The sequence below is a fragment of the Heteronotia binoei genome, chromosome 3 (assembly GCF_032191835.1).
Source record: "Heteronotia binoei isolate CCM8104 ecotype False Entrance Well chromosome 3, APGP_CSIRO_Hbin_v1, whole genome shotgun sequence".
NCBI classification, from domain to species: Eukaryota; Metazoa; Chordata; class Lepidosauria; order Squamata; family Gekkonidae; genus Heteronotia; species Heteronotia binoei.
The window spans coordinates 21,410,695-21,427,517 of NC_083225.1; the positions used below are offsets into that span (position 1 = coordinate 21,410,695).

Genomic DNA, 16,823 nt, shown 5'->3' on the forward strand with positions numbered 1-16,823 from the left:
ATCCATGGGATTCCTCCTCGACTCCTCACAGACTGCCTTTTAATTCCTTCCTCCCCTTCCCTGAACCAACCCTGTTTCAGCTGGCATCTGAGAGCTACAGCAGGTGTAGTCAGAATGGGCAGGGGGTCAGTTTCCTTCCCATGGGGTCCTGCCTCCCTGCCATACTGGGAATCCTCCCCTGCAGACAGCTTGCCTGGCTGGGTCTGGCTGGGCTTGGGCAATCCACTGGCTGAAAGCTCCCACCCATCGGTCTGCTGCTCAAGGGGTTCCGACTCCGCTGATCTGTGCCCGTCCTCCCAAGCCATGGCTTCTGTTTTTTTTTGGGGGGGGGGGGTACTCAGAAGGCAGGTTCTGTTAGGGAAGAGGGCCTTGAGGACGTGGCCAAGTCTGGCTACAATGTGCGGGGAGCCAAACGAAGTGGAGACGAGCGTTAGTCAAGCCCGGACCCTTGAAATGAAAAGATATTTCTCCGGTCAGCCAAAGTTAAACACTTTTACATCTCATTGATTTCAGTGGGAGAGCGCAGCATATGCTTCAGTGTCTCCCACTGAATATGACACAGTTTCAGCTGCCCCAATGCCTATCGAGTCGGTTATGAAGAATCCACTTGCGGGTGACTTATTGCATTAGTGGAAATTGCTAGGAGGTGCACAACATCGTTTTTTTTTATAAGCGCACAGTGATGCGTTTTGTTTAGAAGACTATCCATACAATGAAGAGAGTCGTGTTTGGATTTCATGGATTTTGCAGATACTAATTATTAGGGGCCAACCCCACCCACTTCCTCCACTCACCAGCCCTGTAATTTACTGCACTTGCCATGTTATTTTAGGGGGGTTCCGCCCCGTGCATTCAGTGGCCAAGCGCCAAAAGCAATAGATACTTCATAGTGCTTGCCGGTAATGCTAACTTAACTGTTATCCCCATATTATTTTGCTTAAATAAGTGGATTTAAGTGGCTATGCTGCAGAAGTCCTCCGAAGAAGAAGAGAGCTGGATTTATTCCCTGTCCTTCACTTGGAGTCTCAGGCCGCGGTCACACTCACCATTAAATCCATCCCTAACCCGTCGCTGTTATACCCCGCAGCTTTTTTACAACGAATTTCCTGATCAGACATCCCTCCATCTTTCAGTTCTAAGCAGCGTCGGTTCCGTTGTTGGTTGATCAGAGGTCTCAACCGGACCTCATGTTTTGAGATGGCATTCCGCACTCACGCAAGCGCAGTACCGTGGAATATCGTGCTTGGCTTTTTTTTTTTTTAAGGTGCCAGAAAAGGTGGGCGATCTGCCCCCCCCATTTAAACACCCGGAAAGGAAGGGGAAGCCCAGGAGTTCTCTTTGCTGTCTCTCCGCCTGGCGGGGAGACAGCAAAGGTGGGGGATCTTCCTCCCCCCCATTTAAACACCCCGCCGTGGTGTTTAAATGGGGGGGGCATGGCAACTCTCTTTGCTGTCTCTCCGCCTGGCGGGGAGACGGCAAAGGTGGGTCATCCTCCTCCCCTGGCAGGGAGACAGCAAAGGTGGGCGATCTGCCTCCCCCCCCCCCCATTTAGGAAAGGTCCCCTGTGCAAGCACCAGTCATTTTCGACTCTGGGGTGACGCTGCTTTCACAAAGTTTTCACGGCAGACCTTTTACGGGGTGGTTTGCCATTGCCTTCCCCGGTCATTACACTCCCCCCCCCCCAGCAAGCTGGGTACATATTTTACCGACCTCGGAAGGTTGGAAGGCTGAGTCAACAATTGCTGGTGCAATGATATCATTTGGAGTGGGCTCTCGCAGGGAAGCGGATGTGCGCTTGTGACGAGTCGGCTACAATGGAGCGTTCAAACATAGAAAGTACGTGCGGGAGTCGTCAGAAGCATTCTTATTCCGGATTTAATGTACAATCAAAAAAGTCCGCGTCTCAGTCGTGGCAGTTCGGGACACGAACGAGCCGACGACCATTGCCAGATGCTGATGTTTGGACAACCGCATAAAATCCGACATGCATCTGGCTTTCATCCATGCCCATCTCGTCAGTTTATGTGCGTCTGACCTCGGCCTCAGAGTGCCTTACAGTCTCCTTCCCTTCCTCTCCCCACAACAGGCCCCCTGTGAGGTAGGTGAGGCTGTTGGAGCTCTGACAGAAACTGCTCTTTCTTGAACAGCTGTGAGAGAACTGGGGCTGTCCCAAGGCACCCAGCTGGCTGCATATGAAGGAGTGGGGAATCAAACCCATTTTCTCCCAGATAAGAGTCCGTGCACTTAACCATTGCACCACACTGACTCAAAGAAGAGTTTGAGGTACCGTCGTGATGCAGCGTGGGCAATAACCTCTCAAGCATGAGGAAGCTCTTCTGATATGCTGGCGTGAGGAACAGGTTCTGAAATCCATCCGCTAATGGTTGACCTGGTGACCTTTTCTTTGTTTCTTCCCTAGCACATTGTCTGACTAGGTTTCCAAGGTACAGCCATTTATAGCATCTGGGAAATGTGTTTCTTCAGGTTGTGAACATGCATTTATCCAGGAAATGTAAGGGTAGCTGAAGTAGCCCATTTTCTGCTTGGTTTGTCTCCCTTATTTCTTTCGGCGTTTCAGTCAGTCGGGCAACGCCACCCACGGTGCAACCCCAAGCAAAGTCAGGCCCTTCTGAGCCAGTTCACTTCAAGGGCTCTGCTCGGGATGGCATGGCCTGGGCCTTGGGGCATTCCGTAGCCAGACTTTATAACCGTAACAGTTCCGTGGAGTATTTTTTTTCCTAGTTTATTGGACTCTATGAAATACAGAGCAATAACACCCCAGATATATTTTTACCTGACCTTTCTATAAGTTCTGGTGTTATGAGAGAGGGAGAAAAATGTCTTTGCATCTACTTTCTCCACACAACGCGCAACCATAATTTTATCATGACCCTCCCTGACCCCCTTCTGTATAAATTTTAAATGACGTTGACCACTGTCTCCGTATGGAAATTCCTCCATGTGTCAAGGTAGGGAAGCTCCTGTACTTTTTGGGGGGGCGGGGGGGGGGTTGTTGTGTGGAGAAGGAGAGGTCATTGCTATTTGGGTGGCAGGAGGCCCACGCCCTTTAACACATCGTGGCTGTAACCGGGGCCAGCGCCAGGATTTTTGGCACCCAAGGCCCCTAGCTTTCCCCTGCTCCTGTGGTCCAGTTTGGTGTCGTGGTTAAGTGTGCCGACTCTTATCTGGGAGAACCGGGTTTGATTCCCCACTCCTCCACTTGCACCTGCTGGAATGGCCTTGGGTCAGCCACAGCTCCGGCAGAGGTTGTCCTTGAAAGGGCAGCTGCAGTGAGAGCTCTCTCAGCCCCACCCACCTCACAGGGTGTCTGTTGTGGGGGAGGAAGGGAAAGGAGATTGTGAGCTGCCCTGAGACTCTTTGGAGTGGAGGGCAGGATATAAATCCAATATCTTCATCTACCTCACAGGGTGTCTGTTGTGGGGGAGGAAGGGAAAGGAGATTGTGAGCCGCTCTGAGACTCTTCAGAGTGGAGTGCGGGATATGAATCCAATATCTTCATCTACCTCACAGGGTGTCTGTTGTGGGGGAGGAAGGGAAAGGAGATTGTGAGCCGCTCTGAGACTCTTTGGAGTGGAGGGCGGGATATAAATCCAATATCTTCATCTACCTCACAAGGTGTCTGTTGTGGGGGAGGAAGGGAAAGGAGATTGTGAGCTGCCCTGAGACTCTTTGGAGTGGAGGGCGGGATATAAATCCAATATCTTCATCTACCTCACAGGGTGTCTGTTGTGGGGGAGGAAGGGAAAGGAGATTGTGAGCTGCCCTGAGACTCTTTGGAGTGGAGGGCGGGATATAAATCCAATATCTTCATCTACCTCACAGGGTGTCTGTTGTGGGGGAGGAAGGGAAAGGAGATTGTGAGCTGCCCTGAGACTCTTTGGAGTGGAGGGCGGGATATAAATCCAATATCTTCTTCTTCTGTCTTCCTGTGGTAGTGAGGGTGAACCTAGAGTCTCGACCCAGGAAGGCTGAGCAGGGTCGGCTTGGAGGCGTTCGAAACCTTCCCTCCCTTGCCTTCGAAGCCTTCCACGGCAAGGGAGGGTGGGCTCCAAGCACACCTGCTGCCACCCCCCCCACTCGTAAAACTCCTGGTAAGCAGAGGTGGGCAGCAAGGGTGAGCATGGGAGGAAAGGGGCACCAGGGCAGAGGGGCATGTGCTGGGAGGGGGCACCCGCCAGCCACCTCTGTGGCCAGGTGGCACCCTAGGCGGCCACCTACCTTATGATTACCTTGGGGGCAGAGGGGATGGCAAACGAGATGGCATTTGAACCCTTCGCTCAGGAATTCATGTGATGGCGTGAAGTATTTTAAATAAACCCACCTGCAGTTGGGATGCCAAGAGGAAGGGGGAGCCGGGGTGGCCATATTTTTGTGGGTTGCTTAGAGGAGGGGACTTGGGCACACACAGCTGGGCATGGGTGAGGGGCTGCTTGGTAAGAAAAGCTTCTTAAACATTTGAACATGCACAAAGTCGCCTTCTCAGGAGAGCCAGTTTGGTGTAGTGGTTAAGTGTGCTGACTCTTATCTGGGAGAACCGGGTTTGATTCCCCACTCCTCCACTTGCACCTGCTGGAATGCCCTTCGGTCAGCCACAGCTCTGGCAGAGGTTGTCCTTGAGCCCGCCTTGGTGGGGTAGGGCGGCATATAAATCAAACAAATAAAATAAAATAATAAAATAAATAATGAAAGGGCAGCTGCTGTGAGAGCCCTCTCAGCCCCACCCACCTCAGAGAGTGTCTGTTGTGGGGGAGGAAGGGAAAGGAGATTGTGAGCCGCTCTTAGACTCTTTGGAGTGGAGGGCGGGATATAAATCCAATATCTTCATCTACCTCACAGGGTGTCTGTTGTGGGGGAGGAAGGGAAAGAAGATTGTGAGCCGCTCTGAGACTCTTCGGAGTGGAGGGTGGGATATAAATCCAATATCTTCATCTACCTCACAGGGTGTCTGTTGTGGGGGAGGAAGGGAAAGGAAATTGTGAGCCGCTCTGAGACTCTTCGGAGTGGAGGGCAGGATATAAATCCAATATCTTCATCTACCTCACAGGGTGTCTGTTGTGGGGGGAAGGAAGGGAAAAGAGATTGTGAGCCGCTCTGAGACTCTTCGGAGTGGAGGGCGGGATATAAATCCAATATCTTCATCTACCTCACAGGGTGTCTGTTGTGGGGGAGGAAGGGAAAGGAGATTGTGAGCCGCTCTGAGACTCTTCGGAGTGGAGGGCAGGATATAAATCCAATATCTTCATCTACCTCACAGGGTGTCTGTTGTGGGGGGAAGGAAGGGAAAAGAGATTGTGAGCCGCTCTGAGACTCTTCGGAGTGGAGGGCGGGATATAAATCCAATATCTTCATCTACCTCACAGGGTGTCTGTTGTGGGGGAGGAAGGGAAAGGAGATTGTGAGCCGCTCTGAGACTCTTCGGAGTGGAGGGCAGGATATAAATCCAATATCTTCATCTACCTCACAGGGTGTCTGTTGTGGGGGGAAGGAAGGGAAAAGAGATTGTGAGCCGCTCTGAGACTCTTCGGAGTGGAGGGCGGGATATAAATCCAATATCTTCCTCTACCTCACAGGGTGTCTGTTGTGGGGGAGGAAGGGAAAGGAGATTGTGAGCCACTCTGAGACTCTTTGGAGTGGAGGGCGGGATATAAATCCAATATCTTCATCTACCTCACAGGGTGTCTGTTGTGGGGGAGGAAGGGAAAGGAGATTGTGAGCCGCTCTGAGAGTCTTCGGAGTGGAGGGCGGGATATAAATCCAATATCTTCTTCTACCTCACAGGGTGTCTGTTGTGGGGGAGGAAGGGAAAGGAGATTGTGAGCCGCTCTGAGACTCTTCGGAGTGGAGGGCGGGATATAAATCCAATATCTTCATCTACCTCACAGGGTGTCTGTTGTGGGGGAGGAAGGGGAAGGAGATTGTGAGCCCCTCTGAGACTCTTCGGAGTGGAGGGCGGGATATAAATCCAATATCATCATCATCATCATCATCATCATCATCATCATCATCATCATCATCATCATCATCTTCTTCTTCTTCTTCTTCTTCTTCTTCTTCTTCTTCTTCTTCTTCTTCTTCTTCTTCTTCTTCTTCTTCTTCTTCTTCTTCTTCTTCTTCTTCTTCTTCTTCTTCTTCTTCTTCTTCTTCTTCTGTCAGACTGTTAGGTCCAGCAAAGTCAGTTTTGCCTGCTCAGACTGGCAGCAGCTCTTCAGGGTCTCAGGCAGAGGCCTTTCCCGTTGCCTCCTGCCAGGCCCTTTACCTGGAGACACCAGGGGTTGAACTGGGGACCTTCTGTATACCAAGTAGATGCTGTACCACAGAGCCACAACCCCTCCCCAAAAGGCCACCTCCTTTGCCATAGGGAAGGGAGTCCCCTGCTACATCCACTGTAGGGTCTCTGGCGTGATTGGCAACTGATTCCACTCTTTCCTTGCCCTTCACAGTTATCCTACAACTGAAGCTAGAGGTGCAGGTGGTTAGCAAAAAGCACCCACTGCCTTGTTGCTGGGCAGGTCTCCTGCAAAGTTCTCCTGTAGAAGCAAGGCCCGTGGGTCACCGTTGCACCAGGACGACTTCTCTTCCCCCCAAATTGGGGCTTTGTGTCTAAGGTCAGATAAAGCTTCTTTCTGGTGGCTTTAGTGGTGTTCTTCAAGACCAGCCACATCAGGAAGGGCACAGTCCTCTAAGAGGCAGGTACTTTTGCACAGCTGCCAAACTCGTTTCAGTGGGGCTACTGCAGGAGAATCCCCCCCCCCACCTCGTACACACACACACTGTGCACTTCTTTCTCAGACTAGGTGGATGTGATGGGATGCTCTCCTCACATTCAGCATCAGCGGGTGGACGTAAACAACACAATGGCGGTGCAAATCCAAGACGTTATATTCCCAAGGTCTGTCGATCTTCCTCGTGCAAAATGTCCCGTTGTGGTAGCATGTTAAATTACATAACGTTTCCTTGTTTACACATAGCTTAATGTTTTTTTCCACAAGGAGGGCTTGGCTGCAATGCAATTTTATTTTTGAACAGCGATGCTGGGGAAAAAAAAAAATCAGCCTCAAGCAAGATCTCTGCAAGGAGATGGTAACGGCACGTGATTTCAAGGCTTGTAAAGCCAAGATTTTATGTTCTGTATTTACAGATTCAATCTGTGTCCGAGGCTTTGATCCAACTCTCAGCATGATGTCGGGAATGTCTCCGCTTAACCCCATGTTGCCGGGCATGGGGTTGGTTCCCCAGCCTTCCGTGGAGGCCCCTGTTGTCAAAGAGATCATCCACTGCAAAAGCTGCACCCTCTTCCCTCCAAACCCAAGTAAGTGGGGGTTCCTTAGTGTCACCAGGCGCGGGGGACCCCCCCAGTGTGAGACCCACGGGATCTGTGGTGTTTGCGGACACCTCTTTTGGTGCTTGCCACGTGCTCTTAGAAAGTGGGCAGGGCCAGGTTCTGATTGGCCATTAGATATTTCATTGGCTGTGCAGATTTTTTTTAAAAAAGAAAATATTGCTTTGGCAGCAGCGACCACAAAAGGACTAGGAGCGTCACTGTCTGATTGAAGATAAGCCGCGACAGCTCTTTCATGGCTGATTCTGCCTCCTGTGGCAGCCATTTTGTGGCAGTCATTTTGTTTCTGCTCCAACCACACTGCCAGAATTCCAAGGGTGCTTCCAGGCTCAAAAAGGTCGAGGACCCTCGGGTCTAGACTCAAGTGGGTTTTACCTATATCAGGAGCTGCAGACTGAACCCGGCTCTCCATGGCGGGGGGGGGGCAACTTGTGTCTGGGATGTCCCACATGAAGGGGAAGGCAACTGCAGGATGTGATGGAATGCTTCTCCATCTAAGCAAGCCAACAAGAATCCTTGAACACAGAAACCTCACATGACAGTGAGAAAGTTTTAATCCAGTCTTCCATCTACTTTTCTCCGTGGGAGAGAGAGGGCACTGTTTTCCCCCTAGGAAGACGCTGCAGCCCAGGGCCTGGTGTAGGGTTGCCAAGTCCCTCTGCCGCTGTGGTGGGGGACTTGTTCCTTGGGTGCGCAGGCCATACACAGCACAATGACGTTACCAGGGACGCTCTAGGACTTGCGACGCTAGAAACACTCTGGGATTCACGGTAAAACTGTACGGTACCATAGAGTTTTTAGTGCGAGTCCTAGAGCATTCCCAGCACGTGCTGATGGGACTCTTTGGGGGCGGGGATCCGCCCCGGCAGCCTGCGTCCTTCTGGTGGGTTGGGGCCCTCCAGGGTGGGGGATCTTGGCAGCCCTAGTCTGATGCCCCCCCCCATGAGAAGCAGGCCTTTGCAATCCCCTCTCTTGATATTCCCGTAGAGATGCTGTCCTGCAGCCTGCTGATGGGATCAGAAGCAGGAGACGCAGCTGACGCCAGCTGTTAGGATCCCCAAGAACAAATATCAGGAAGGGGGGTGGGTCGCCAAACATTTAAGAAGTGGAAGAGAATTCCGTAGAAATGCGTTTTTGGAAACTGCAGTTTTGAGTTATCGCTAGGGTTGCCAATCCCCAGGTGGGGACAGGGGATCCCCCAGTTTGGAGGCCCTCCCCCCGCTTCAGGGTCGTCAGAAAGCAGGGGGAGGGGCGGGAAAAGTCTGCTGGCAACTCTGTTATTCCCTATGGAGATTTATTCCCATAGAAAATCATGGAGAATTGATCCGTGGGTATCTGGGGCTCTGGGGGGGCTGTTTTTTGGGGTAGAGGCACCAGATTTTCAGTATAGCATCTAGTGCCTCTCCCCAAAATACCCCCAAAGTTTCAAAATGATTGGACCAAGGGGTCCAATTCTATGAGTCCCCAAAGAAGGTGCCCCTATCCTTCATTATTTCCTATGGAAGGAAGGCATTGAAAAGGTGTGCCGTCCCTTTAAATGTGATGGCCAGAACCCCCTTTGGAGTTCAATTATGCTTGTCACAGCCTTGATCTTGGCTACACCCCTAATGTCTCCTGGCTCCACCCCCAAAGTCCCCAGATATTTCTTGAATTGGACTTGGCAACCCTAGTTATCGCTTCTGTTTGCAAAGGGAAGATTCTAAATTAACACAGTAGGTGCAGAAAGGGTCACCCGTGGCTAAAAACGCAGAGGGTGGTGATGCTGCGTAGAGGTAATACTTGGTGTCACCAGGCATAAACGATCGGATCCAGGTGAAAGTTTCCAGTGGCAAAATGGAACTTCCGTGCTTCCCCCCTGATACCCCCCCCCCCCCCGGCAGTGCTGCTCTTGCTGAACGGTGGGCCCGGAGGACTGATGTGGTGGGGGGGGAGGGTCTGCAGTGGGAACTGGTGGAAATTGCCAGGTCAGTCGGAATCCAACTCCAGAATACCATCCAAGGAGACAATGGTATATGTTCTCTTATATATAAATTTTAAAGGCAAGAGTTGAAAGGCACCCCGTCCAAACACAATAAAGCAAAAAGCCCCAGCGGCTGCTAAGAGGCTTAAGAACATTTATTTCCGTGTGAGTTCTTGTGAGTCACAGTCCACTTTGTCAGGGAGAGGTGGGAAGGGAAACCATACTGGGAAATCTCGCCGGGAAGTGAAGCGGGGGGGGGGGGGGGGGGCTCGGCGTGAATTACACAACAACAAACGAAGCCTTCTTGGCTGGGCTGCATTTCCCAGCTTGCAAGGCTTGTGGGTCGAAGAAGCAGCACGTACAGTCACGCAGCGTGCAAGAAGCGAAGGGAGCTGCATGAGTCCTTGGTGCCCGGCCCAGTCTGAATGCCATCTGGGAGAATATTTCCGCCCAGCCCCCTGGCTTGAGAATAGATGCCAATCACTGAGGGTAGGGTTGCCAAGTCCAATTCAAGAAATATCTGGGGACTTTGGGGGTGGAGCCAGGAGACATTAGGAGTGGAGCCAAGATCAAGGCTGTGACAAGCATAATTGAACTCCAAAGGGAGTTCTGGCCATCACATTTAAAGGGACGGCACACCTTTTCAATGCCTTCCTTCCATAGGAAATAATGAAGGATAGGGGCACCTTCTTTTGGGGCTCATAGAATTGGATCCCCTGGTCCAATCTTTTTGAAACTTGGGGGGTATTTTGGGGAGTGGCACTAGATGCTATACTGAAAATTTTGTGCCTCTACCACCAAAAAACAACCCCCCCAGAGCCCCAGATACCCGCGGATTAATTCTCCATGATTTTCTATGGGAATAAATCTCCATAGGGAATAACAGAGTTCCCAGTAGACATTTCCCTCCCCTCTCCCCGCTTTCTGACGACCCTGAAGTGGGGGGAGGGCCTCCAAACCGGGGGATCCCCTGCCCCCACCTGGGGATTGGCAACCCTAACTGAGGGGCTGGGGGTGGATATGGCAAATAGATTTTTTTCTGAAAAACAGCCTGGTGCTTTGGTTGGGGCACACCCCATGAGATCTTTTACTTCCCCCCCCACGCCTCCCAGACACCACAAGTCCTGTCCCAAACCGCAACTGAAAGTCCAGTTCTGAAGCTGTTTGCTACAGGAGGGACACGAGCACAAATGTCCCTTTGGGCTCTTTAATTTTGAGGGTCGCCAGGCCTCTCCTAGCAACTTACCAGTAAAAAGAAGAAGGCCACGGCTCTGGATCACACAGGAAATGACATCATCATGCCAGCGACTTCCAGGCAACACTCTGGTATTTGGGCAAAAACTCCATGGTAAAACTGGCTCCCACGATCGAGTTTTTGCCCAAATACCAGAGCGTCGCCTGGAAGTCACTGGTGTGATTATATCACTTTCTGCGTGAGATTAGCAACATGTAGGCTTCCCAACCCTCCCGCCTTGGCGGGGGACCCCAGGATTTCCAGCCTCTTCCCCTGCTCCCCAAAAAAATGGAAGCGGGGGGAGGGGGGGAAACGGCACCAAGGAGCATGGCGAGCCGCCCCATCTCGGAGCTGGCGACACCGCAGTGTTGCTGCTGCCTCTTCTCCGCTTCACCGTGGCTGCTCCTCCGAGATGGGCTCAGGCTGGGCCCATCTCGGAGGAGCAGCTGGGATGGGGCGGGGAGGGGGCGGCGGTGGCATTGCCCGCTCCGCCTCTGAGGTGGAGTCAGGGGTGGGGGTGGGCCAGGAGCGTGGCGGGCCGCGAGTCTGGGTCCTTCTAGGACCCGAACTCGCGGCTCGCCATGCTCCTGGCCTGCCTCCACCCTCCCCTCCCCTTCTCTGGTTTCGCCTCGGCTGCTCCGTGGCTGCTCCTCCAAGATGGGCTCAGGCTGGGCCCATCTCGGAGGAGCGGCTGCGGTGGGGCGGGGAAGAGGCGGCAGCAGCGCGGCGGCGTTGCCCGCTCCACTCCGCCTCTGGGGTGGAATCGGAGAAGGGGAGGGTGGAGGGAAGGAGTTCAATTGTGCTTGTCACACCCTTGCTCCTAGCTCCACCCCAGTGTCTCCTGGTCCCACCCCCAAAGTCTCCTGGCTCCACCCCCAAGGTCCCCAGATATTTCTGGAATTGGACTTGGCAACCCTAGCAACATGGCCTAGACCTTCTTTCTACTGGAAAGTCCCACCCCAGCCGGATGATCAGTGGCTTGGGGGAGGGGCTGGCAGTGGGAACCCTGCCTCCATGATGTCTGGCAACTGTATTAATTTGTGCAGTTATAGATAGTAAATATATCACCTATCAAGTGCAACTGCAGAAACAGAGACCTGCCCCTCCCTAACCCAGTAAATTTCCTGTGTGACTCCATAACGTTAATTTTTTTCGGGCCCTGCTTTAATGAATTTTTCCCTTTCATTGTGTCGGGTTTTGTTTTGGGCAATAAATACTGCAAGTGATTTGGATTCATGAAGCGAACATTGCTGCCAGTGCTATTTAATATTGGATGACAAAATTAAGGTGTCTTCAGTGTAATATTTAATACCCAAAGGCCCCTTCATTGCACAGTCTTTGCAGTCTCTCATTCACCGTCCTTTGGACGCATCCATCCAAAGTCTGAGGGGAGCTTGGCTTGATTAGCCAAATCTTGCCAGTTGTTGTTAACTAGAATACTTTATTTCCTGTCTGAGATTCGTTATGGGTTGTGAATGCGCAAAAAAAGGCAGGAGAGCCAACCCTGGTGTGGACTTTTTGTTTTCTCTTAGATCTTCCGCCGCCTTCAACAAGAGAACGGCCTCCTGGGTGTAAAACGGTATTTGTTGGAGGATTACCTGAAAACGCTACTGAAGAAATCATTCAGGAAGTCTTTGAGCAGTGCGGGGACATCACAGCAATTCGGAAAAGCAAGAAGAATTTTTGTCACATTCGTTTTTCAGAAGAGTTCATGGTTGATAAAGCCATTTACCTTTCTGGTACCTATCGCATTCTTTCCTGCCTTTACGTTTTGTTTTTTTGTGATAGACAAAGCTTCTGCTGGAATGAATCCGGGCTAGCCACAAAGCTCCTCTTTCTTTGTGCTGCAGAGGAGTGGCAAGGCAATCTCTCTGGAATGATTATCACAGTGGGACACCAGGGGAGGAGAGAATCTTCCCTTCCCTTCAGGAAACGTTATAAGCGCATCGCTGATGAAGGCAGAGGCACTGTCAGTATCAGCCCCCAAGGACAGCCGGTAAAGAGAACCAAGACAGAACAACAGACAAAGGAACTATTCCGCATGTGCTGAGGTAGCCATGCCTGTTCCTCCACAAAGTCCCGCGTCTTAGAAAAGCAGGCGAGACGGGGAGGGAGGCTGCAAGGCAGGGGGAGTCAGGCAGAGTCGACAAACGCACTAGAAAGTTGTGGTGGGACGAATGGCGCTGCTTCTGGCTGGAGGCTTCAGATGCTTAAAAAGATCCCTCTAAATGGAAAAGCAGCAAAGCAGGCAAAGAGTGGAACCACAGAATCTTGTCTGGATGTGTTCCCCCCCCCCTCCAACTTGAAGAGGTTTTGTTACATGGAGATTAAAAAATGTAGCTGCCCCCCCCCTGCCCCCGGTAATCTGAAGGGGCACCATCCATGCCCCTGGAGCCATCCACCTCATTTCTGTTTCCTTCTGTGTCCTCCTCAGGAGGAAACATGCATACTTCAGGCTAGCATATCCATGTGTCATAATCTCTTCAGTGAAGATCTTCTTGGGAAGCCAGTAGTTCAGTGCAGTTAAAGCCATTTATCTTTCTCTGCACAAACCATCTCCCCTTCCGGGCTAGAACGCTGTCAGGAGCCCACAACGAGCCTCTGTCCCTGACTCCTGACGGTCTTCCGGCACTGCTGCGTGCAAGGAAGAGGCTGGGCTTTAATTGCATTGAATTACTGTTTTTCCTAGATGGTCTTTATTATGTTTTCAAACATAAAACCCTCTGAAGTGGCAATGGGAAAGCGTAATTTTCCAAGGCTGTAATAGACATAAAAACAGAATACATAATTTATGGCAGCTACAATATTCATGACACAGCCCTATTGTTTCCATTTACATACTGTATGTGTAGAGCAGTAAATCATGCCCTCCCCCCCGCCCCGTCGCAACCCTAAAAGCTCTGTGCTCGCACACAAGTCCCACTTGCTTTACCAGGCCATCTGTTTCATCTAGTCGGTCAGTTTTCATGTGTATTTATGAACGGCCCCTTTAATAGAACAAAGGAAATGGCAGAGAAGCACACAGATAGTGCCTCCCTTTCTCCTCCCACTCACAGGGCTGCCATGGCTATAATGAAGGTGAGGCTGCCATGGCTATAGTGAAGGTGGCCATGCTGGCTGGGGCTAATGGGAGTTGTAGGCAAAAAACATTTGGAGAGCTACTGTTGACCATCCCTGGCCTACAACTCCCATTAGCCCCAGCCATTGGCCATGCTGGCTGGGGCTGATGGGAGCTGTAGGCAAAAAACATCTGGAGAGCTACCGTTGGCCACCCCTGGCCTACAACTCCCATTAGCCCCAGCCATTGGCCATGCTGGCTGGGGCTAATGGGAGTTGTAGGCAAAAAACATCTGGAGAGCTACCGTTGGCCACCCCTGGCCTACGACTCCCATTAGCCCCAGCCATTGGCCATGCTGGCTGGGGCTGATGGGAGTTGTAGGCAAAAACATCTGGAGAGCTACCGTTGGCCACCCCTGGCCTACGACTCCCATTAGCCCCAGCCATTGGCCATGCTGGCTGGGGCTAATGGGAGTTGTAGGCAAAAAACATCTGGAGAGCTACCGTTGGCCACCCCTGGTCTAGGGAATGAGCAACAGGTGATGGAGTGTGTCTCTTGATTGAGCCCCCGGAAACTTGATGGCCATCTTGTTCCAAGGCCAGCTCTCACAGCCGGTTTGCTTTCCAATCACTGAAGAGGCCTGGCCCAAGACCAAGCAAACTGGGCCTACTTTTTGAGATCAGATGGCAAATACTTGGTGGAAGATGACGTGTTTTAGTGACTGAGTCTCACACGTGACCATACATATGAAGCCGACATACTGAGACAGACCATCAGCTCATAGAGGTCGGTATTGTCCACTCAGACTGGGAGATACTCTCTGCCCACTGCCTGGTCCTTTGAACTGCAGATGCCGTGGAGTGAACCGAGGACCTTCTCCATGCCAAGCAGAGGCTTTCCCATGGAGCCAGAACCCCCACCATTTTATTTGGGGGGGGGCAGGTTATCTCCTCCATTTTATCCTCACAACAACCCTGTAAAGTAGATTAGACTGGGAGAGGGCAACTGGCCCAAGGGGCCACTCAGTGACCTAACCACTGCACCACACAGGCTCCCTGAGCCCTGCCATGAGCCAAGTGAGGCTGGAGGGCCTGTGCTCTGAGGCACTCCAGCAGCCTATGAGCCAGTAGACAGGAGGAATGAGGGGCGGGGGGGGGGGGTGACAAGCGCATGAAAGCCATGCAACAAAGACCAGCGTCATGTATACAGCCAACTGTGCAATAAATCCAGATCACCCAATTAAATAATAATGAAATAAAAACTATCTCACAGTTCGATGATGCACCCAGCAAACAGTGCATTTTGAAGGGGGAGAAGAAAAAGGTAGTTACCTAAAAATTTCACAGGCAATTAACTTCTGTTCTGTTCCCTTTAAAAACTGTCCTTCTGCAGAGTTTAGTTTTAATAGATCTGAAGAGGTTGGGTTGTGCATCAACATGTTGTCCCGCTTGATTCATTTTTATCACCTGCCATGAGGCACTGAGAGGTGACAGGCTATTTGTATAAATAATTGTTTTTGGAGTTTTTCAATACAGGAATTTTTTTTGTGTTAGATATTTGATTAACATTTCTATATTTTAGATTTACAATTTGTTATGTTACATTATAATTTCACAAATTGTATACAGTGTTTTTTGGGCCAATTTTTTGGGGGGGGGCCACTGTGTGACACAGAGTGTTGGACTGGATGGGCCATTGGCCTGATCCAACATAGCCTCTCTTATGTTCTTATGTGTGACACAGAGTGTTGGACTGGATGGGCCATTGGCCTGATCCAACATGGCCTCTCTTATGTTCTTATGTGTGACACAGAGTGTTGGACTGGATGGGCCATTGGCCTGATCCAACATGGCCTCTCTTATGTTCTTATGTGTGACACAGAGTGTTAAACTGGATGGGCCATTGGCCTGATCCAACAGGGCTTCTCTTATGTTCTTATGTGTGACACAGAGTGTTGGACTGGATGAGCCATTGGCCTGATCCAACATGGCTTCTCTTATGTTCTTATGTGACACAGAGTGTTGGACTGGATGGGCCATTGGCCTGATCCAACATGGCCTCTCTTATGTTCTTATGTGTGACACAGAGTGTTGGACTGGATGGGCCATTGACCTGATCCAACTAGCTTCTCTTATGTCCTTATGTGACACAGAGTGTTGGACTGGATGGGCCATTGGCCTGATCCAACATAGCTTCTCGTATGTTCTTATGTGACACAGAGTGTTGGACTGGATGGGCCATTGGCCTGATCCAACAAGGCTTCTCTTATGTTCTTATGTGTGACACAGAGTGTTGGACTGGATGGGCCATTGGCCTGATCCAACATGGCCTCTCTTATGTTCTTATGTGTTTGACTATTACAAGAAAGGGAAGAAATCCATTATATTTAAAGGTATTATTTTAAACTATTCCTTAAATTATTCCATAAATGTAATATATTTATTATTTCTGGAGTCTCAAATTGTAAATGTAAATATTCTAATATTAGGATCCATATTGCTACAAAATCTGATTGACCATCCAGATTAGTTATTGGTTTCATCATATATTAGCCATAAATATATATTTTCCAGATGTTCTTATACCAGAGGTTAATAGTAGGACTTTTTTTTTCTGCTCTCCAATTGGCAGCTATCACACTTCTAGCTGCGTATAGAAGTAGCATTATTATTTTCTGTGTGATTATAATAGTTTTGATTTCCAACCATAAGTTTAGAAGTGATGATTCTGGAGTGTATTTTTCAGTCCAATGATTTTTTGAATGCCTTTTAATACTTCTTTCCAAAAAGGCTGGATTTTTGGACATTCAGTCCAACAGTGTATATAAGTTCCAGGGTTTTTTGCAGTTTCTCCAGCAATATGGATGTACATTTTTATTTGTATGTGATAGACATTGAGGAGGATTTAACTTGACTAGAAGATTTGACACTGTAAGGACATTATTTCTCCCCCCACCCCATGCCGTACTCATAGGAGATGTGACCCAGGCATGCTGGTTGTAGAGCATGAAAACGAATGCAGAGAAATGCACCTTTCCAGACCTCTGAGTCACCCCAATATCTAGGGTTCTTCATTTTGTGCAGGGGTTAGGGTTGCCAATCCCCAGGTGACGGCAGGGGATCCCCCGGTTTGGAGGCCCTCCCCCCGCTTCAGGGTCGTCAGAAAGCGGGGGGAAGGGGAGGGAAATGTCTGCTGGGAACTCTGTTATTCC

The 16,823-nt window shown here is 50.5% G+C and overlaps 1 protein-coding gene across 1 annotated transcript in view; it reads left to right on the forward strand.

Moving 5' to 3' along the window:
- The window catches only part of ENOX1 (ecto-NOX disulfide-thiol exchanger 1), a 252,607-nt gene that overhangs the window by 23,094 nt on the left and 212,690 nt on the right, over positions 1 to 16,823 (forward strand). Inside the window, exons 3-4 of the mRNA XM_060233572.1 lie at positions 7,160 to 7,330; positions 12,087 to 12,293. Coding sequence (XP_060089555.1) covers positions 7,160 to 7,330; positions 12,087 to 12,293 — 378 coding nt within the window. The remainder of the gene's footprint in view (positions 1 to 7,159; positions 7,331 to 12,086; positions 12,294 to 16,823) is intronic.